Source organism: Photinus pyralis, unplaced genomic scaffold (genome assembly GCF_008802855.1).
Source record: "Photinus pyralis isolate 1611_PpyrPB1 unplaced genomic scaffold, Ppyr1.3 Ppyr1.4_LG8, whole genome shotgun sequence".
NCBI classification, from domain to species: domain Eukaryota; kingdom Metazoa; phylum Arthropoda; class Insecta; order Coleoptera; family Lampyridae; genus Photinus; species Photinus pyralis.
The window spans coordinates 16,024,571-16,047,872 of record NW_022170819.1 but is presented as its reverse complement, the minus strand read 5'-3'; the positions used below and the strand labels follow the sequence as shown (position 1 = coordinate 16,047,872).

Here is a 23,302-nt window from a genome sequence, read left to right as displayed (position 1 = left end):
CGCGCCCTTTCGACGGCGCCCTAATGTCCTAGACCGTTACTTAGTGGGCGTCATACATTTTATAACGCATAAATAAGGGGGCGTTAATCGTAATTCCAACGTAAGATATGTCAGATGTTTTCTACAGCCGTTATCGGCCAAATTAATTGACTTTATTTACTAACAACGCCATGTGCGAGATAACGAAGCGGTGTTTCGAGAATCGCCTGGGAACAATGAGATGGAACGGATGAGTGGAGGTGACGTGGCTGATTAGCCTAAGGCGGATGTCTCGCCGTGATGCTGTTTCCGGGTCGATTAAAAGAAGCGTATCTCATTATTGCGCTAAATTATTATGAGTTTTCGCCGACCACGTTTGAAACTTACAGAGGCGGTTGCGCAGTTAAAAGGGCAAAGTGTTTCATGTTTTTGATTAAGGGTTGGTTATTAAAAATATAAGTATTGGGTAACCGAATTCAACAAGTCACTGGATTACCCATGTTAAGTGTACAAAAGTGAGTTAAACCTGTCCGCTGTACGTAAAGTGTATGTTGCCCGGATCAGTTAATTAATTTGACTTATCTGTGAGTACTTATTTTTTTCTTGAGATCCCTTGAATTGTTCCGTTTTTTTTAAATTTGTCCGTTTTATAATCGGGTCGTGTTTGTGATAAAAAAGACGTTGGTTTGTTAGCCTCAATTTGTATTCGATTGTTTTTATCATGATGTGTCTTTAAGGTCAATGTTAAGATTTTCATTTGTGTCGGTACCCAGTCGTGCCCCGAGAGGAATTTTAGAAAGTGAGATGAAAATAATTGCAATTTGAGTTAATTAGCTAGGCGTCTGCTGGGTCGTATTTTGACCGCGTACCATTTCACACAGCAATTATTATGAGATGAAAAAACCTTCATTGAACGCAACCATTTCTGACACGCTAACGATTCTTAAGATCAATCCGTTAGGATCGACTTTTCCGGTATGTGAACTTTCCTTGGAGCGAGTTCTTGGCGAAGGAGTATTCTAGCGGAAGTGAATTACACGTGGAAACATTTTCTGGGGCGAATTTTCCGGGGGAGAAATTTCGGGGGGAAACTTACCTGAAAGCGAATTTTCTTGTATGGGGATAATACGGGGCCGAATTATCCTTAATTTAAACTCAAATATGTTTGATTGATTAGTGTCAAACGTTAGACATTGCTATCGCAATATGTATGTGCGACGCTATTCACTGTCCCTTTTGTTTTTTGGTCTATGTTTTTATCTGTTACAGATAACGCAGAAAAGTGCCCTTTCTGAGCTAGAAAAGGTTGCGACCAGTAGTTCAATATTTTTGTTTTTGACGACTCCTTGATATAACGTTTGATTACATATTGATTTTCGATTTGAAATTACTATATTTGTTTGAATCGTCATTTAACAATTATAGCCCCGTTCTTGTCTGCGGAAGCCTGTTTTGATATTGATAATTTCCCTGATTACGAGTTGATCCATTTTTTGCTTCTAACTTCCTCTTCTAGTGTTAATAAGTTCACACAAATGCCTTTCTACAGATGATATACGTGCAGTGAACCTTTCCGTCGGATACATTTTCTTTTACGAATCTGCTAAGGAGTCCTTACCCTCTTGATGAAATTTTTTCGAACTTCCAATGTTAGATTAGGTAGATCGCAAGCATACAAAGGTTGATTACCGGGACGGGCTTTATTGTGCAGGCCATCGCGTTGGCCGAGCTTTGTTGTTGGGATGTTGTTATGTAAAACCCCTTGCACATATCCGGATATATTCCTAGACTTCGAGAGTGCATAATCTGCAAGAGCCTATGATGTGGTCCCTGGTGGCTTTCGATGATTTTACCGTTGAGTGACCACCTATTCGCTCGAGTGGGTCGATCCAATACCAAAAATCTAAGGCCTCATTTCTAACAAAAACAGTCAGGGGGAGATGTCGACTTTCACATAGCTCGAATCGATCGCAGAAACCAAATTTCGTAATCGAGAAACGAATCCTTTCGCGATTTGAATTTTGACTCGTAAAAGTCAAAACTGTGGCCAAGAATTGAATGCCTTAGAATTTTTCTTACAGGCTAATTAACGCCTTTTCCAACAGCGTCCATTAATTAAAATTCATCATTGTTTCTTAGACTAAATTTAATTGACTGTACCCCCCCCCCCCCCCCCCCCAGTACATAAGCTTTAGGCTGTCCATAAAAAACCACACACGGGAATTGTGCTTAATCGTGTTCTTACCATGTCCCCGAATTTACCTGAATTAAGATACTATATGTTATGCCCGACTTAACGTCGCCCCGGGTTCCGGAACGCATTAAAAGTACAATGCGCTATAGATTTCAAATGACCCACAAAGGCAAATTATCAATTCCACCAATTGTACAGATTTTTTCTTGCAATTCCGCCAGCCATACAATTTATTGAAAAATTTTGCCCTCTAATTCTTGACACCTCGCAAACCTCGTATGTGCATTTCAATTGTGGTTGTTTAAAAGTTATTAAAAGTTATCTCTGGTCGTTTGCGATAAGATTTGTTATGTAATGAAGCACCCAGTTTTCACCAATTTTGGTGACCACTCTGTAGATGAACACCCGGTATCAAGAAACGTTTGCAGTTGGGCGTTTCGCTAGAAGATTGTCGCTACGAAAATATTTATTTCTGTGTAGGAATTGGAAATATAAGGTAGAAATTAGTGCGTTAATTTCTAGAGTCGCCCGTAATGAAAATAAAAGGCCTCTTTGGGTAGGGAAGAGGAGAGATAATCAATCTTATTAAGGTTAATTGCCCCATTAATCGAGTTTTGTTTTCCAACGGTATACGAAAAACCAAAGCGCTCAACTTAAATGCTTCTTGATACCGTCTGTTAATCTACAGAGTAGTCACCAAAATTGGTGGAAACTGGGTACTTCGTTACATAACAAATCTTCTTATCTCAAACGACCGGAGATAACTTTTTACAATAAATTAAAACCGGAAAGGTCGTGAAGTTTAAGGAAAATATCAAGGTGATAACAGATTACGCCTTTTGACCTCACATATCAAGGAACAAAAGGAACTGCCGAATTTAGAGATTTAATTCCGACTATTTGGATAAGTATAATTAACCGTAATTAGTTGAATGGGTCATAGACAACAGCCTCCGATTAAGTCGAGATTACATCTGTTAGGTGCGCCCTTAAAGAGTTTGAACTTTTGACATCGTCTCGTATTTTTAAGACCTCCGGGAAGGACGTAATTAAGTACACGTTTTTTATGTTTATTATTTAAAACAAAAACGTTCCCACGCACACGTTAACAGCATTAACATCGAGAAATTATGAAATGTGTCTTAATACTCAAATTGTAAAAATTAATTTATTAACTTAAACTACTCGGAAGGAAAACGAATTCCTCCCGTTTCTCTTTTGGAATGTCTTCCGTAACCATAACCTCCTCCGTAATGATGCGAGTGACTAGATGAAGGTCGACTAAGACATTTCGACCCCTTAAGCAGATCGTCCAACTTTCCCGCCATTACTCTAAAGTTAGTTTCGCTAAAATTTAACGTGCCCGTGGCCACCCTTTGGAAACGCATGGTAATAAACCATAACTCTTGCTTGTCCAATAGATTTGTAATAACCTACAAGGAAAATGTTTCAATGTCATTGCGTACCCTTAAACTGCCAGAATAACTAGTTTTTGATCTGGTTTCAGAAAGCACCTGTAACGCCGCGGTGTACACAAAAACTACTTATATGGACAGTCTACGCGACATGCGCTTATACCTTAACGTTACTGGGAAATTGTAGTGCGATATTGTCTTGGGCAAGTACGCCAATGTTGTTTGTCCCATATTCCACCGCGGTATTCCAGCAATTCATTGATAAGTCCGAGGCCAGCCCGAAGTAGGCTATACCATTTCGGTCGATTGCCATACCCGGAACCTGAGATTGCCGCTGGCCCGAATAAACCTGGAATAGAACTTGGAGTTTTGAAACGGTGGTGTTACCCTTACGTGAAAAATTTCGGGCGCCGGAGACGTGTCCTGGAGGAACATGGACTGATTTCTTATATATGACGTGTAAACCCATTGCTCAGATCCGCTAGACATGGCGTGGTAGTATAAAATGCGATCTTGCCCTGGTTTATATGGGGACAGGTCCAAGCCCATTAGACCATCCATTATATCAAACGACTGACCTATAAGACGGCTGGGGTTAAGTGTGCAACTTACAAAAAGGCGATGCTTACCTGCAATGTTGTATGTGCCGAAAAATGGATTAGGATAGAAGGTTTTATCAATAATTCTCCATGATGTACCTCGCTGAACGTCATGAACAATGAGAGCCATCGCCTGGCAATCGGCTACGTAAACAAATGTATCGACGCAAGATCCCCGAGGATCACGTACGTCTGGAACGATATTGACTAGAATCGAATTCGACTGAAGTAGATCGCCGGGTATTTCATAACGATGCACTAACTGGTCCTAAACCACAAGCTTAAAAGGTGTCCTTTCTCGTTTGTACTTACGGTTTTTAAATCAAAAGCTAATATTTGAGGGGGACAGACGCGTTGGTCCTCCATACGTCCATCATCTATGATCCATAATCTTTGACATTCGTCAATCTAAAAGCTGAATCCATATCGTATAGAAAACTGATTTGACATACCTTAACCCTAAAAACTGAAACGATGCGATCGCGTGGACACCGTTTTAAATTTTGATGCCAGGACCACGAGGGATACGGCGCTAAAACGGGGTTTCCATTGTACGACCGCGGAGTTATAAGGCCTAGCGTCGCAGGAATACCATTTTGAAACCGCGGCACCGTCACAAAAATTTTATTCTTATTCTCTGCAAGAAACGCCATTAACGAGTACGAAAACTGCTGCGAAAACCGGTACTTGTATAATGGACATCGACGTCTATCGGAAAACCATTTTCCGGAACGAACTCCTTGCTGTTTATCGCCTGTCGTCTTGCCGATTCACTTGGGTAGTCGTATTCTAAATTGGTCCACTGGTACACCGCCGTTACCTGCCCTTCGGCGTCGGTTTGCGGGAAAAGGGAGACGTGACATAGTCCGAAAATTATGCACAACCATTTGGTTTCTGTAAAGGGAAATGATGAGTGAATGTAAACGTCTGAAAGTGATGCTAATTGTTAAACTGTAACAAATCAACTATGCCGATTTATAAATAAACAGTAATAAAATACTCTTCTGCAAAGTTCTTGTCGCTTTTCTCATTAGCACCTTCTTTGGTGGTATGTAAGGTAATTATGTAAGTTATAAGCTATTTCTGTTGGTTTTCGTCGATTGGTTGTAGCTTAGAAAATTGACGCTTCGCACAATTAATTTTCGATATCTTCCATGGATTGCCGATACGTTCAATTGATTTTTTTGGCGAATGGTGTTCAGTCAACTGCGTTGCATTCGGTCAATTGAGTCCTTTCAATTTACTTAAAACCAATTCTTTACTTTACTATTTAACGGGTGTCCCAAAATTAACGCAAGATTTGAATTTGCCGCCATTTGTGCGGTGAAGTGTTGGCAACCCTGAAAAAAAAGCAATTTGACAGCTAACAGTATAGGGTTATTAAAAATGGAGCGTTACACGATAGAACAACGTGTCTTCATTATTAAAGAATATTTCAAAAATAGTGAAAGCTTGGCGGCTGCAGTTCGAAAATTTCATACAAAATATGGTCGGAATAGTGTTCACATTCGAACGGCTTGTTTTTGGACGACCAGTGTGTTTGGGTCTCCAACGGATCCAGTCTCCATGAATTTTTCAATTAATCTCTTCACAGTTGACGAAGTTAAAACACTATTCCGACCATATTTTGTATGAAATTTTCGAACTGCAGCCGCCAAGCTTTCACTATTTTTGAAATATTCTTTAATAATGAAGACACGTTGTTCTATCGTGTAACGCTCCATTTTTAATAACCCTATACTGTTAGCTGTCAAATTGCTTTTTTTTCAGGGTTGCCAACACTTCACCGCACAAATGGCGGCAAATTCAAATCTTGCGTTAATTTTGGGACACCCGTTATATAACCCCTAATATCTCAAAAATAGCATGTGGCGTAATGTTAGAACCGAGGTTGGAACTAGAACCTACCTTGGTTCATCTCTGTAATGTTTGTGGTATAAATATAAAATTATTGTGGGTAATGTTTCACTAAAAACGAATTGAATACTCTATATAATATTTCACAAATCGTAAGTGACCATACATTTCACAATTTAAATGGCACACATTAACAATTAAAAAAAAAACCTTATATAGCAAATGATGATATTTCAAAAATCCAACTGAACGGAGTAAAATTAATTTTTTTTTCTTTTTTAAACTCGATTGTGCTACGGTTGTGTAGTCGTAATGCCTCACTATAGGACAGCTCATCTTCGTCGTTGCCTCACTACACGACAGCTCGTCTTCGGATTCTAGCGCGTGCACGCTCACTTATAAAGCACTATTCGACGGTCGGGATGATTGTTTCGCACAGCGTAGGGTGTTGATTCTACTGCCAATTGTGGTGTGATGCCTACCAGCTACCATATGTTCCACCACAAATTAACTAATTTTTTGACCAACCGAAAACAACTATCTTCACGTATCTCTAATCTTCCAATGCGGTAGTGAAAGTAAAATTTGACAACTTGTATCATCTTCATTTTTCGCATCCATAGTAATTCTATTGGCTATTCCCTCCAACCTTTTTCTAACCTCATTTATTCTATCACCCGCGCTTAATTTCTTGTGGTACATTTCTAAATATTGCTCTCAGTTTTCTCAAATCACAAAGCATCACTGTTGCTTTTCAGATTCAACAAGGTATAATATTCGCTACGGCTCCTCCTTTTTCTTGCTCTTCTTCTGTAAAGTTCACTCCAAGCTCTTCCACGTGGTCGCTAGTCTGTTTCAATTCTTGTACCTGCATTTTCCACACATTTTTCTTCACTCCTGAACGTGGTAAATGAACAGTAATGTAGCTACGGATGATCCTAAGTTTTTCGCTGATGACACGTCTTGGTACATCATTCTTTATTTGACGCCAGCTTGGCAAAACTTTGCAATTGAAACAAAATAAAGCTCCAGCACCTCCCCTACTTCTTCGTCTTATTTCCATCTCTATAACGAAGCGCCCGTTTTCCGCCTTGACGTTTACCAGCTTTCGTGACCACTCTGTAGACGAACACCCGGTATGTAGAAGCGTTTTACGTTGAGCGTTACGAATGGTGTCGTACCGAAAGTATTTATGTTGGTTCTAGGAGTTAAAGATGAAGATTTGTGCTATGTCCGAAAGCTCTTGTTATTTAGAACATGAGATCGAATTAATGTTAGTTAAAGTTGCAGTATCCCTTGGTGGCGCCCGAGTTTACCGTTCCACCGTTGTAACCGCTGCCGTAGAGTTTATTGAGTGTAATTCTATTTTTTTCTTCTTTAATAATATTTTATTTTCCGTTTAATTTTAAAGCTCACAGATTGCGTGCGAACTACTAAACTTCGTCGCACCACAACATGTGTCCTATGCCTACTTGTTCCTCTCCGCTTATTCTACATTTTCTTTCGTCTTCTTGTTCTTTCCTTTTCCAATACCTTTCCATTCCTCCTATTATTTCTTAGTTGTTCTGCCTCTGTTGCCGTGATCACGACGTCGTCTACGTATGCCAGGGACCATATTTTCTTCTTCCCACTACTATCCCTCCACCTTGGTAGTCTCTTAAGCAGAGATTAAATAATGTTTTGGCCAAGTGGGCATCCCTGTCTTAGTCCTTCACATGTCCAAAACACTTAAGACTCCTTCCCTTCTATTCTTACCCTCAATCTTGTCTCTCGCCGTATAGTTCTTGATTCTGTCCTTTAACTTTTTGTCAATTTCGCCATCTTCCATCATCCTCCATACTTCTTCCCTTTCCACTCTGTCAAACTCTGACTTTAGATCCATGAAAAACGCGAACGCCTTTCCGCCCTTTTTTCCCTTTTCCTTTTCCATTAATCTGTGTAGTTGATACTCGTATAGTACCTAGAATCGCCGCCGTATAGCGCCACTATCGCAAGAGAAATTTACTATCATGCAGTACATTTTCGCCTACTGTAAAAAAAAATATCAACCGAATCGGACGATAACTTTGTTTTGGCCGCGTTTGGAAGCGGGCTTTAAAATGGAAAATGAGCACTTTTCCAAAATTTTCGTTTGTCTTTTGTAGGTTAAGTACTTATCGGACCACTCTCGTATATGCAGTAAATCGTTCCCCTCCCTTTCCTGAAACTCATTTGTATTTTCTCCAACATCCCCTTCTCTTCCATTTCTTTTGATCTTTCGTTCAGTATCATTGAAGAGATTCTATATGCCGCCCGTAGTCATTATAGTAATTCCCCTACAATTTCCCACGCAATCTTTGTTTCCTCTTTTGAAGATCGGAACTTAACAATGCCCCCTCTTTTCTATACCTTGTTTACAGATTTCTCATCATTTCCGGCGAAAATCCAAGCCTTAGTACATATATCTGGTCTCTCCTAGCCACTTTTCTTTTCTCCAGTCTTTTTAATTGCGACTCATTCTCCTCCCTTGTTATATCATCTTCGACCTCCTCTTTTCCATACCCTCCTCTTTCTCCTGTTTTCCCTGTAGTAACTTGACAAAATGTTTCAATTTCTTCAATTGTATTTCCCTTCCGTTTGTTCTATACTTCTTTTTTTCTCTGTTTATCACCTTCCGAAAATCCTGTTATGTTTTTAATTCCCAGATTTGCTCTTCGTATTCTTTCTGTTTCCCCATCTTCTTTTCTTTACGTTTTCTATTTTGTTTCCATTCTCTCACCTGTTTTTGCTCTATTTCCACTCTTTTTTCTTTGTCCGTGTCAGTTATCCATAAATGCATCTTCCTTCGTCTTTGCGTCTTGTTATTTCTTGATCTTTTTATTTTCTCTTTTAGACTCAATTCCATCGGTTGGTGATCTGATTCAATCCATTCCAGTATTTTTTCATTTGCTATTGTGCAATCAATTACCGACCTCCCTCTCTCTCCCATGTATGTGAATTAACCCTTCTATCTCCCTCCATATTTCCTCTCCTTTCTGATAATTCCAGTAACACTTTTCCCTGTTCCCATCTGTACTTTTAATTCCTGTACTGGCTGGCATACCCCCCCCCCCCCCCCCCCACTCAATTACCATATTCCTTCTCTGTTGTATATCGCTATCACTCTCATTTTCTTCCCCTCCACTTCTACTCGTATGACATATTCCTTCCACGTCTTTCGTTTTCCCTCACACGCCTCGGTATATATTCCATACACTGTCGGCCTGCGTGGCGCAGTGGGACTAAGGGCCCCTGGTTCGAGTCCGGGTTCGGGCATGGATATTGTTAAATGTATAGTGGGCTGTATTGGTAGAGCAGACCCCGCCCACTTAAAAATAAACCCCAAATAAAAAAATATGTTCGCTATTTTATTAGTACTTCTTTATATTTCTGCATGTGGAGAAATCTTTTTAAATTATGGAATTGTAGTACATAATTAATACAACTATTTATATTATGTTATGTTATAAATACATTGACCATCACTAGTAGTTAGTAACGAGACCAGATTGACTCGGATTACGCCAACTTCCTTTATGGGTGACTATGCGAAATCTTAGGTAAAAGCGATAAACAAAATAATTTACGAGCACTGTTATAATTATGCTTTTCACGTATAAAAGTGGTAACTTGAAGAAAAGGTTGTTATGTTGCTTAAAAATGTAATAATAAGTTGCAATCTGTAGTATTTAAGCGACAATAATCTGAGTTTTTATTAGTATTGGGCAATAAACGAAATTGGGGCCTGGTTTAGTTTGTAAAGGCCGATAGTTTTACGATGTATCTTGTATGATTTAACCAGTCATTAATCTTTAGGCTACCATTGCAAATTTTATTGATATTTAAATGGCTTTGATCTGGGTAGTTATTCGATTGGTAAAGATTTGATGTCGCTGTTTTTGTCGTTCTTTTCTCTTTCGAAAAATACCTTAAAAATGGATAACGATAATTTGACTGTCTGCAATGGCCTACCGTATCTAACATTTTACCTTCTACAGTAGGGTAGAATTTGAATTTGACAGTGTAACTTAAAGGTTATATTAAGTTAGCAGTGTATTATGTATTAAAGTACGTTTATTTTACCATGAAATACGTAAAATTATTATTAGCCTGGTAAGAAGACATACTATCCTTTATCTCTGCAAACTTTCTACCTATTCCCTTTTATATCACCAACGCTGAGATAGGTTCTGTATTAGTAAATGATTTGGTTCTTCTCATGTAAAAGGACAATGTAAAATTGCATATATTGGGCTCAGATAATGAACATGAATGGGAAATTAAATAAAAACGCTACCACAATTTTCCAGCATGAACCTATCTGTACAAAATGCTTATAACTTCTGGTCAAGCACTTAATAATTAACAATAATTACTGATAATTAATAAAAATAAAAGACATTTGACACAAATTTAACATATATCGTATCGGCATTTTTAAACTGTAGGGTTTATACGGACAGAACCGACGCCTATAGTTAGAAAAAAAGAGCCAATGAACCATTCGATTACTAGCCGATCCTTTCGGAAGCTATACCATATATCAATATAGAATGACAAATCGCTTAGAATTGATTTAAGCTAAATTTCACCTGTAGAAAATTGCAAACTTTCTAAGTGGTATAAAATCTAGGTTACCGTCTGGGTCCAGCTCATCCCCAAAGTACACCTTTGGTTTTTCCTTGCCATAGAACCTGTGGACCACTTGGTACGATGCGGACGATATCTTCTGGTTGCCGTATTTGCACCTGTTGCACTTTAAAATGCATACAAAGATGAGGTACACGATGATCAGCCGCATAATCACCGACCGTAGGATTGCATTTCAAAAATGTTTACTAAAGACGCGTTTATTGGTTTATATCGCGCGCGAGCAAGTCTGCCGCCGACGTGAAAGGATTAGCATCGCCGAGCAACTGAATCGTAAATCAATTCGAAGTTTAAATTTCTATCCTCGCACTTTCGTTTTATTTTGTTATGTAATATGGGCAGCGATAATTGAATAAAACTGTATTAGTATGTCATGTTCGCGTGCATTGATCAGGTGTAGTTGTAAAGTCCACTTTCTCGCGCTAGGTAAATTACGTTGGTAATGAATGCAAATTGAGATAAATTGTACCTACTTCCCCTTTTGCATATTCAACTTATTCCATGGAGTGGTAAACTCGATTAAAAAAACTTATTTTTGAACACTTTCTGCCCCTACACCGGGTTATTAGGTAAGAAGACAGGAGACAAATCAATTTTATTAATTATTATTCGTAACCAAGGTAACTACATATTAATTTCTTAACATTTTTAGCACTATTGGGAATATTACTAGCCCGAGAGTAAGATTAGAATTTATGCCATGGTATTATATGAACCCTATTACGTCTATATTGTCAACCATCACTAGAATATATAATGTAACTTCTAGGTTGAGGTCTTGTTTGGATTATTTTTCCTTGAGACCATTTATGATCAGAAGGAATTTGTTTAAATAAAGTATTTCTGTTTGTAGTTTTCATCTACGCATTTAATTTTGACCTAAGTATAGTACAAGATCTCATATAAGCTCAATCTTCCGTTTTTAAGGGAATATTCTTGAAATTAAGTTTAATGGTTTGCAAATCCTTTTAGTAAACTTTTCGCATTGATTAGTTTTAACTTCAGCGGTACAAAAATGAACGTAAATATTATCTAACTTTGCTAGCAGTTTTATTTATCGCAATTTCACTTCACATGGGATATTAGAGTATCTTTCTTTGTATGTTGTGGTACTGCGTAGAGCGCGGTAAAATCTGAATAGCACTTTTGTCTATCAATACGGACACTATCTTTATCTAACTTTGCTAACAGTTTTATTTATCGCAATTTCATTTCACATGGGATATTAGAGTATCTTTCTTTGTATGTTGTGCTACTGCGTAGAGTGCTGTAAAATCTGAATAGCACGTTTGTTTATCAATACGGATAGTATCTTTATCTAAATGAATTACGATTACGACCTTTTAAACTCCTACACGTTAATGTTCCTTGACGTAATTTTATGTCACGTTAATCCTTATATGGAAAATGTTGAAAATGGCACTTCTTTTGACAACCTAATGTGCACGATGACTACACACGGTTCCGTCAAGGGTAGCGAAAACGCCCTTTTTATATTATAATTCCAAATTGAAACTTAGATTTATAAACACGACTTTTCCATTGGGGCAAAATGATAAGTTCCAAAAAACTACTGGATGTTATGGACACTAATTGTCGCTCTGAACTAGATTACTTCTTCTCTTTTAGCTCGGTTATCCCAAACGCCAAATTTAAATACTTAGGCTCTAAATGTGGCTATATGAAAACGTTGACTGACCAATCGCAAATCTTGCTGGTTAAAACAACAAAACCAGAATCTCTTACTAGCGCTACGGCGCAAACACAAATCTCTCCTAGTTGACTCCCCATACCGGAATGAATAATTTCGTGCAAAGCTCTATTTCATGATGGAAAGCAATGGCGGCGATGACAAATAAAGCTCGATGAACTACAATCGACAAAAAAACTTGAATGTGACATAATGAATATTTGTTTGCTGGAATATTACTAAAACCTTGACTTCTTTTAAACTTCCGCATATTTCAATAAAAAAGATCGCAAAAAATTTACGTAAAATAATCGCTCTCGTTACAACTCTTGCCCAAAGCACAGTGGCGGATTTACCAGCACGCTGAATAGACTGGAGCCTAGGACGGGAGATTTTAGGGGGCGGCCAATTTGGCCTAAAAATTGTTGCCTTGCAGAAATAAAATAAAAGATTATTATACAGGGCGTGTTTTTTTTTATATCCACTATAGGGGGGATCTCGTAAAGCGTAAGAGATACAACGTCGCTTAAATGGGCAAAGTTTAGGCCAATTTTCTCATTCAAAGTTTCGTAGTTACCACAAATAGCGAAGTTATGGCAAAAAATCGAAAAATCTCATTCGAGGTTCATTTATTTTCACTGACATCAAAAAAAAATTTTGACAAACCCATAGTAATATTTTCTAATTTTTCTGCAGTTTACAATCTATTTCTTATGGCAATAATTCCATGGCCGTGTTGATGGTGACTATGAGCGAGACAAAGAAAGAAAATTGTTAAATAATATCTCAAGCAATCCATCCAAAATTTTAACAAAAGCTAGGAAGCTGTATAAATAGAAACACAAGTCTCAACAATTTCAATATTTTAGTACTGTACAAGGTGGTTCACGTTGATGGCTCACCATTGATATCTCTGCACGGAGAGGGATACAATGTAGGTTAAATAGGGGCAAAGTATCCCCTTTTTGTGATTAAATAACGTTTTTGAAATTTTTGAATAATCTGAAAATAACTGAGATATCATCGAAAAACTGAAAATGACAAATTTGGACGGATTCCGTTAGCACCTTCTATGGCCCCTTTTTTTGGGAGAATCTGAATCTGTTGTCAGAATTTCCATAGCCTGCTAGATGTAGAAGGTACAGGCCACTACTTTTTTATTTCTTATGGGCGTCATATTGGATTTTTACGGAATGAGACACAGGACAAAAAAAGAAAATTAATGAGTATTTTACATAAATTTACAAGAAAAGTTTAAAAATCAAAAGTTTTACATTCAATTCTTCTCAACAAAACATCCACAGGTAACTAGATTTTGCTGAACAACATTGTTATGATGGCAATGCATTCAAATGAGTTTCTTTTTTTGTGTTCTATTTCATTCCGTAAAAATTCAATATGGCCAAAAGGCCAAAAAAGAAAGTAGGTAGTAGCTGTAGCTTCCACATGTAGCGTACTATGGAAATTCTGATAAGATATTCAGATTCTCTGAGAAAAAGTGGCCCTAAGATATACTAACGAAAACCGTCTATTTCGGACCGTTTAAGCTAGGGAAAATAAAAACGAAATTTCACATTTTGGGTGATATCTCAGTTATTTTCAAAGATATCTCAAAAATGTTTGATGCTGCAAAGCGGGTCAAAGGCCCAAATTGTCATCATTCTTTGGGGGCGTCTTCCAAAAACAAGTATTGTGTGCGCTTTCTGGTAGATTCTATAATTTATTTCGTGTTTTGTAGGCTGTATGGACCAATCCTTTGTTGACACGTTAATAGCACTATTCAAGGTTTTGGGCATGCAATTACAACGTTCATGATCTCGTGAGAATTTCTGATGAATTAGATGCCATACATGTACAATGTGCCAAGAGGTCAAGGACATTGAACGCAGTAATTGTTTTTAACTAGGTACGCTGTGTACTTATGGAAATACCCTCTCCCCGATAAGGTATCAATGTGCAAGGCAACGACAGATATCACAGACCTACTTGGCTTTCTATAATCACCAATTAAAGGAAATGAAAGTCTCTGAAGCGGTGTAATTTAAAACTGAATTTTTATGTTATTGACTTCTAGTATATTATTAAGTCGTTTTTGCTTAAGAATTTTGACTTGATTTGACAGCTTCTCTGTAAGTTGATGCATAATCCGAGGCAAATTCAAAAACGCTGCTTTCAAATTTAAAAGAAACAGAACTTCGGATGATACATGGCAACTATTGAGACAATGAGTACCTGAGCATCGATTTTGAAGATTGGAACTGCTGGTATTCTTCGCATGGTTACCTTACAACAAAGTTAGTAAAGATTTGATTGAGGAAGTGATCGCAGACAAATAATTCAATTAATGCTTATTACGATTTTAATTCGCGAGTAATTTCTGTCCTTGAAATCAGTTCGATTGTACATGACGGTGCACCTTTGGAAGTTTGTATTGAAATATGTGGAATTACAGAATTTTTGACTTTAACCTATCACATACCTCACATTTTTAGGAACGATTTCAAGTAAGAGTATACCATAAGAATATCCCGTACAATGTTATTACTTGAAGTGTATCTATTTCAAAAATAATCGTTGCCCAAAACTGGAAGAGACTCCATTCGTTGGTCGTCTCTCATGATCAAGGCTGGAGGTTTACCAAACGAATTCTCTCACGCTTGATGTTAGAAAAAAGCGAAAGGAAAACATTTGCGGTTTCTTGTGTGTAATTACAAAATACCTGCGAATAATGAGGAAATGACCAAGAGAATGAGACACGCTTGAGTTCTAAATGACGGGTAAATAGTGTGAGCGATCAAAGGGTGTTGCAAAGCGGTTTTTTTAAAAGCGAAGAGAGGGTGACAAAATCCTTGTTGTACTTTTGACCAAAGTCTCTGCTCGAAGTTCCAATATCCTGTCTTGTCTCTCGTTTCTCAAATATTTCGAGTGTCCCTTATGCCTTTGAGGGTTAGAGTCAATCTTTGCAGAGATCACCATGGTAATGAAACCTCAGGCTAAATACCATTGCAAAAAGTTCACGATTCAAAAATATATGTACAGTAAATGAGGACGATGATAGTAAAACAATGGCAAAAAATGGCGGGGATAGCGGTGGATGGAAGAAGGCTGGGATATTTTCAGGGGCGGACTGGCACGGGGGGGGGGGGGGGGGCGATTGCCACCTGGGCCTGTAGATCATAATGGCCCGTTGGAAATTTATAAGTATGTGCTGTATTTAGTTTCTTGCACTATTAATAAATTATTAACACGTTTCTCTAATTGGGGTTGATAATAAGTTGTTAAAAATTCTGTTTTAATTGAAGTGCTTTACAATGAATTTATCATGTTTTGTCGTAGCATGAAAGTGCTGAATTACAATGATAGGCGACGCACCTCGTGTGGATTGTACATTTTGTTACTTTTAATTATCAGGTAATTTATTTTCGAGAAAGGAGTACTTTAAAATGTTTTTGTGGTGCACCTCAGAGCTACCCCCTCCCTCCTGCCACTATCATTACTACATAATTACTTTAATGGCCCGTAACCTATGCAATTCCACCTGGCCCGCAATTACCCAGTCCGCCCCTGGATATGTTGTACAATTGCATTTGCCAACTGTCCGAGGAGCTGGTTTAACTCCTCACCAATCCTAGCAGAAGATGAAGAGGAATTGTACATCTGAATTGGACATTATTTTTTCTGACGAAATTTCATTTCATTTTTGTTTTAGATAAAGTCACCACACATGTCAATTATTCTTGAAGGAAATTTAATTCCCTACAACCATCCATTTATACGGTAAAAGTGAACAGGTCCCCCACCCCCAGGAGGCACCGAAATCGCTCGGGACTTTATTACACAATTGTTAGGGGAGCTCCTCGGGGAGCTCCAACCACATATTCGAGGCAAAATTGGAACTACACGAACTATTCAAAATTATGTCGCTTGTCTTTCCCAAAAATGTGTTGATTAAGGGCTTACATATAATATACACGGTACCCGTTTTTCGAGGTCCAACATGGGGATCTCGGTTATTTAAAGAGATGCAATGTAGCTTAAATTGGGGCAAATTTGCGTTTTTTTGGTGCCCAATAATATGCCATTCAGAGATTGCCGAGATTTTTGAAAAAAACGAAATTTTCAATTTTAGATTTTCCCTTTTATTTCGAAAACGGCAAAAGTGGACGTTTTAAACTAAATTGTTTAAAAGCACTTTTTATGAGGAATCCAAATATGTTATCGAAAAATGCAAGGCAATGACTTGGACTTCTGACTTGGAAGATACATTTTTGAACAAAGCTCGTTGATTACAATGATGTATCATATGATATGTTTCAACTTTAAGATTCCGTCAAAATATGGAAAAAACCGTTTTTGCAAAAAGTGCTTTGGAAAGAACATTCTTCTGTTTAAAAAACACTATTTGTCAATGAAAATAAGCTGGAGCTGGCGCGTTTAATTAGTTTGTCCTTCTGCGAATACGATTATCACTGAATCACGATTTTACAACTAATGTTTTTACTCATTCTGCACTGTAATCCTGTTTGCAAAGGGCCCTTTTTTAGTTTTTTGTAAATAACTCGTAAACGGTGGCCCATAGCAAAATAGCTATTTGTGTATTAAGAGCGCAAAATGATATATTGTCCATTGAAAGAGACAGTTGACGCGCGACGAAGGAGCTCGGCAAACTCTTGAAATCGACAATCAATTTGCGCTCGAATTACACACAAGATTTTTTCTACAATCGAGCAGTTCACATATTTCCAAAAATTTACATCTTTCACTCAAATTAAAGATGTGACATCTTAGATGTCATTTACTCGTTGGATACTATGAGCAACGCATATTTNTCGTGCCCTTAAACTCGTTGCGCGTGCTTTAAAGACTTGATTATACACTTGTATCTTAATATACTAGTTTTAATTGAAGTGTTTTACAATGAATTTATCATTTTTTGTCGTAGCATGTAAGTGCTGAAATACAATGATAGGTGACGCACCTCGTGTGGGTTGTTATTTTGTTACTTTTAATTATCAGCTGCAATTTAAAAAAACTATATGGTAATTTATTTTCGAGAAAGGAGTACTTTACAATGTTTTTGTGGTGCACCTCAGAGCTACCCCCCCCCCCCCGTCACCTTCATTACTACAGTAATACTTTAATGGCCCATAAGTACCCAGCCCGCCCCTTCCTTTTTTTCCAAAATTCGACTACACTAAAATTTCTCGGGAAAACACTTTTTCTTATTAATTTTGGTGCATAGAATCCAAAACAATTCGTACTTTTTCGATCAGGCTTCTCAATCAAAAGTTATAGACTAGAAACCAATTTCGAAAGAAAATTCAAAGGGCTGTAACTTTTGAACTAGTAGTCCAATCTTGGAACTGTTTGAAATTATGGATTCTACAGGCCACATTCTATAAGAAAATTTTTTTTCCGGGTCGATCTGAGACAAAGTTTTTTTCGGGGCTCAAAAAAAGGCAGTGTATAACCAGGGGCGCACTGCCCGGGGGGGGGGGGGGTGGCGATTGCCATTGCCACCTGGGCCGTAGATCATAATGGCCCGTTGGAAATTTATAAGTATGTGCTGTATTTAGTTTCTTGCACTATTAATAAATTATTAACACGTTTCTCTAATTGGGGTTGATAATAAGTTGTTAAAAATTCTGTTTTAATTGAAGTGCTTTACAATGAATTTATCATGTTTTGTCGTAGCATGAAAGTGCTGAATTACAATGATAGGCGACGCACCTCGTGTGGATTGTACATTTTGTTACTTTTAATTATCAGGTAATTTATTTTCGAGAAAGGAGTACTTTAAAATGTTTTTGTGGTGCACCTCAGAGCTACCCCCCCCCCCCCCCCGCGCCACCATCATTACTACACTAATACTTTAATGGCCCGTAACCTATGCAATTCCACCTGGCCCGCAATTACCCAGTCCGCCCCTGGATATGTTGTACAATTGCATTTGCCAACTGTCCGAGGAGCTGGTTTAACTCCTCACCAATCCTAGCAGAAGATGAAGAGGAATTGTACATCTGAATTGGACATTATTTTTTCTGACGAAATTTCATTTCATTTTTGTTTTAGATAAAGTCACCACACATGTCAATTATTCTTGAAGGAAATTTAATTCCCTACAACCATCCATTTATACGGTAAAAGTGAACAGGTCCCCCACCCCCAGGAGGCACCGAAATCGCTCGGGACTTTATTACACAATTGTTAGGGGAGCTCCTCGGGGAGCTCCAACCACATATTCGAGGCAAAATTGGAACTACACGAACTATTCAAAATTATGTCGCTTGTCTTTCCCAAAAATGTGTTGATTAAGGGCTTACATATAATATACACGGTACCCGTTTTTCGAGGTCCAACATGGGGATCTCGGTTATTTAAAGAGATGCAATGTAGCTTAAATTGGGGTAAATTTGCGTTTTTTTGGTGCCCAATAATATGCCATTCAGAGATTGCCGAGATTTTTGAAAAAAACGAAATTTTCAATTTTAGATTTTCCCTTTTATTTCGAAAACGGCAAAAGTGGACGTTTTAAACTAAATTGTTTAAAAGCACTTTTTATGAGGAATCCAAATATGTTATCGAAAAATGCAAGGCAATGACTTGGACTTCTGACTTGGAAGATACATTTTTGAACAAAGCTCGTTGATTACAATGATGTATCATATGATATGTTTCAACTTTAAGATTCCGTCAAAATATGGAAAAAACCGTTTTTGCAAAAAGTGCTTTGGAAAGAACATTCTTCTGTTTAAAAAACACTATTTGTCAATGAAAATAAGCTGGCGCGTTTAATTAGTTTGTCCTTCTGCGAATACGATTATCACTGAATCACGATTTTACAACTAATGTTTTTACTCATTCTGCACTGTAATCCTGTTTGCAAAGGGCCCTTTTTTAGTTTTTTGTAAATAACTCGTAAACGGTGGCCCATAGCAAAATAGCTATTTGTGTATTAAGAGCGCAAAATGATATATTGTCCATTGAAAGAGACAGTTGACGCGCGACGAAGGAGCTCGGCAAACTCTTGAAATCGACAATCAATTTGCGCTCGAATTACACACAAGATTTTTTCTACAATCGAGCAGTTCACATATTTCCAAAAATTTACATCTTTCACTCAAATTAAAGATGTGACATCTTAGATGTCATTTACTCGGTGGATACTATGAGCAACGCATATTTGATTTATAGTCAATTAATTGGGAGAGCAGGCGTTTTTTTTATTTTGTCGCACAAAGTTACATTCCTCGAAAAAGATGACTACTTTGGATATAGATTGTAGAAACATTTTTTTTATACTTAAATGATCTACATAGAAGATTTTATACGCAAGTTCAGTCCTACAAATAAAAATCTAAAACATTTTTTAGCCGGAAATCAATATGCTGTTCTCCACTTGAAAGAAACACTGTGGCTCTTTTTTCATATATGGAGAGGGGATACTCTTTTTAAATATGGAACCTAGCCAAAAAGTGTCTATAACCTTTTGTGTGAAGAATTTTATTACATAAGTATACTTTTTCTGCTATGGGCCACCGTTTACGAATTATTTACGAAAGACCAAAAAAGGGCGTGCAAAGGGAGGTATTGCATGTGGGAAAAAATGAAAATGAAAAATTTTTAGGCGGAAATACACGTTTTCAAGCACCAGGAGTCCGAATCAAACAAAATCTCGAAGATGTCGGCCTGTCTGTCTGGATTTCTCGCTAAACGGCTAAACCTTTTGAAACCAAATTCGGTACACATATTCTTAGAAATAAAAGGGCAGAATCGCCCTAGCTCGGAATCCGCAAATAAGCAGAATCTCTGTTGATAGGATGCAAACGATTTCAGAAAATTTCAGCAAAGGTCACTGTTAGTATGCAATTCCCAAATTTGGGGTTTGTTTGAAGAGCGTAGAAGAGAATTCTCAGAGGGGCAACGTGGAGAGATACTGATTCGGGAGTAAATGTAAATCGTTCGCTAAACCCCTTGAGATGTGCCGCAAAATGATAAATTATTAGGTAGGCACAAGTACTTACTTGTTTAAGCAGAATTGTATTAATTAAATAGCTTAAGGGTTTCAGGCTTTCAACTACACCACCAAACGACTATTTTTAAATTGATTTTAATTCAGATTCTGTCTCCTACACTCTAAATAAAGTTGTAAGTACATTTCTCCATTAGCTCGGGAGAATGTCGGACCTTTACGTTAAATATGTCAGCGGCAGTTTCGTTTTTTGAAAAACGAGAACTACTACCCTTAATATTAAATCTTTCATTAAGGGAAGAGTGCAAGCAACCGGCTGCTGCAAATCTCAACCCATATATCTTTCGGGAAATGCTTTAATAGGGTAGTACTACCCATTTGGTATCCACACGATACACTTAACTCGTGCCCACATCACAACCAGGGAAAAACCATCCACATCATCGAGTAAGTCAATAAATTTCTCGGTATACGTGAGCTTGCATAATTTAGGCAAAAACACACTTGCCCATATACTGCTATTGTTTCCCGTTACTTCGACCATTTCTGTAGAATCGCGTTGACTCTTTGCGGTACTCGCCAACTTATCAGAAACGTTTTCGTAGAAAATTTTATCCGTTTCGATAATAGAATTTAGATCAAAGTGCAACATGCTTGCTTCATTCAGAGGATTTACCACGTAATTCGCACAATGGTACCAAATCCACAAGTAACGTCACAGTACAAGGACCTCGCAAAATGTTAAAAAAACAACTTACCAGTTTTCATATTAATGACGTTCAAATTGTCACGCACCACTGACGTACACAAAATTTGTCATAAGTATACGGTAATACAAGTCGTGGGACACTGTTGCGTGTACCACATTTATTTATATATTTAACAGAAGATGATTAAAAGTTATCCAAGCGAGTAGTCTGATTGGTTGTTCTCTTCTTCAATTTTCATTTGTATTGGGTAATTCGAAATTTCCGGTTTCTTTTACAAATAACTACTAATTACTTATGTCGATACAGCACGCGGCTTGATTTCCCAGCGTAATTGCAATTATACATTGGCGTGGAATAAGTACTTACTATTAATTTATTAATAACATGTTTTTTTTTCTTTAATTATGGTATTCTTTGGTGCATCCCTCTATTATTATTCTTCGCCTTAACTTACTTCAGATGTGCGTGGAAGTGTGCAGAAGTAACATTTTTCTTCTTTGTCAAGGTGAAAAAGTACCAGAAAAATCTACATTACCATAAAATACTGAAATGATGGTGGCTTTGACATTTTGGAAAACAAATATTGTATAATCACTGCTGTAATAACGTAGAATTACAAAGGCAAATAAATTCAATACTATTTCCGTATGAATGTGTTCTTCAGTCTGTATCGCTTTGCGAAGAGTTCTTGCTTATTGAAGCGAATCGAATATGTGCCACTTTTATGAAATGCTCAACTATTCTTTAACAATATCTCACATCTAAAGTCATGCATTAAACATTTTATTTAAAAAATGCAGTTACTAGGATATTACATCACCTTACACTCAGCAACAATAGCATTTACTTAGTGATTTTGTAATTTACCACAAGGCAATAAAAACAACGTAGGTAGTATTAATAAGTCTTCAAATTCATATTAGAAATTCATGGCCTAACCCAAAGTACCTATATAACAATATTTCTTATTTATCCAAACTTAGTCCAAATTTTTATAAAACGTTTCTTATTTCTTTTGGTTCTTGTACCAGACTCAGAGCTGGGCAGAATACTTTCAAAAAGTATTTGAATACTAAATACTTTTACGTCCAGCACAAGCGAATCTTCAATTACTTTAGACTGTATTCGAATACTATAAAAAGTATTCGAATACTTTGAAAAGTATTCGAATACTTGTCACTCAACTACATTAAAAATTTAAAATAGTATACTAGATAAAAGTCTTAATACTACTTAAAAAATCAAGTTATACTTTGTATGGGGTTAGCTTTTTTATATTTCTATTGTTATATACAAATTTAAGGGGAGTAAAAGCGTATTATTATTAATCGAAAAAGTACGAATCGTTTTGGATTCTACGCACCAAAATTAATAAGAAAAAGTGTTTTCTCGAGAAATTTTGGTGCATTCGATTTTTGGAAAAAAAGGAAGGTTATACACTGCCTTTTTGTAAGCCCCGAAAAAAAAATTGTCTCAGATCGACCCGAAAAAAAAATTTTCTTATACAGAGTGAGCAACAATGATTGAAGCGTGCGTCATCACCGCTTGTTCCTATTAATATCAAAACTACCTTCTTTGTATGGAGTTGTATACGAAAATGACGTTCTGCGCTGTCACGGTGACGTGCGTCTATTCGTATTTCGTATCTTGTATCAAATCAGCATATGCTATGAGCGGCACATTGCCAATTTAGCTGAAGCGGCACGCTTCAATCTTTGTTGCTCACTCTGTAGAATGTGGCCTGTAGAATCCATAATTTCAAACAGGTCCAAAATTGGGCTACTAGATCAAAAGTTACAGCGCTTTGAAATTTTTCTCGAATTTCGTTTTTTACCCCTAACTTTTGATTGACAAGTCTAATCGAAAGAGTACGAATCGTTTTGGATTCTACGCACCAAAATTAATAAGAAAAAGTGTTTTCCCGAGAAATTTTGGTGCAGTCGATTTTTGGCAAAAAAGGAAGGTTATACACTGCCTTTTTGTAAGCCCCGAAAAAAAATTGTCTCAGATCGACCCGGAAAAAAAATTTTTCTTATAGAATGTGGCCTGTAGAATCCATAATTTCAAACAGTTCCAAAATTGGGCTACTAGATCAAAAGTTACAGCTCTTTGAAATTTTTCTCGAATTTCGTTTTTTACCCCTAACTTACTTACTAAAGTAACAAAATTACCTTGACATAAGCATACGATAAGCTCAGGCAAAGTAGCGGTGGGTCGG

At 37.3% G+C, this 23,302-nt stretch overlaps 1 protein-coding gene across 3 annotated transcripts in view; it reads right to left on the bottom strand.

The window, feature by feature from the left end:
* Positions 1–21,312, bottom strand: part of LOC116178070 (protein yellow-like) — a 34,111-nt gene extending 12,799 nt beyond the window's left edge. The window contains exons 1-8 of one of the 3 annotated variants that reach the window (XM_031497365.1): positions 21,133–21,282; positions 4,875–5,081; positions 4,640–4,824; positions 4,500–4,595; positions 4,218–4,455; positions 3,982–4,166; positions 3,752–3,937; positions 3,228–3,606 (exon numbers count right to left, since the gene is read on the bottom strand). In XM_031497365.1, coding sequence (XP_031353225.1) covers positions 3,355–3,606; positions 3,752–3,937; positions 3,982–4,166; positions 4,218–4,455; positions 4,500–4,595; positions 4,640–4,824; positions 4,875–5,081; positions 21,133–21,142 — 1,359 coding nt within the window. In that variant the 5' untranslated portion in view covers positions 21,143–21,282 and the 3' untranslated portion in view covers positions 3,228–3,354. Of the gene's footprint in view, positions 1–3,227; positions 3,607–3,751; positions 3,938–3,981; positions 4,167–4,217; positions 4,456–4,499; positions 4,596–4,639; positions 4,825–4,874; positions 5,082–10,700; positions 11,009–21,132 lie in introns of those variants that run through there. The other 2 variants (XM_031497359.1, XM_031497361.1) reach the window with 2 other exon arrangements.
* Positions 21,313–23,302: the final 1,990 nt, after the last annotated feature.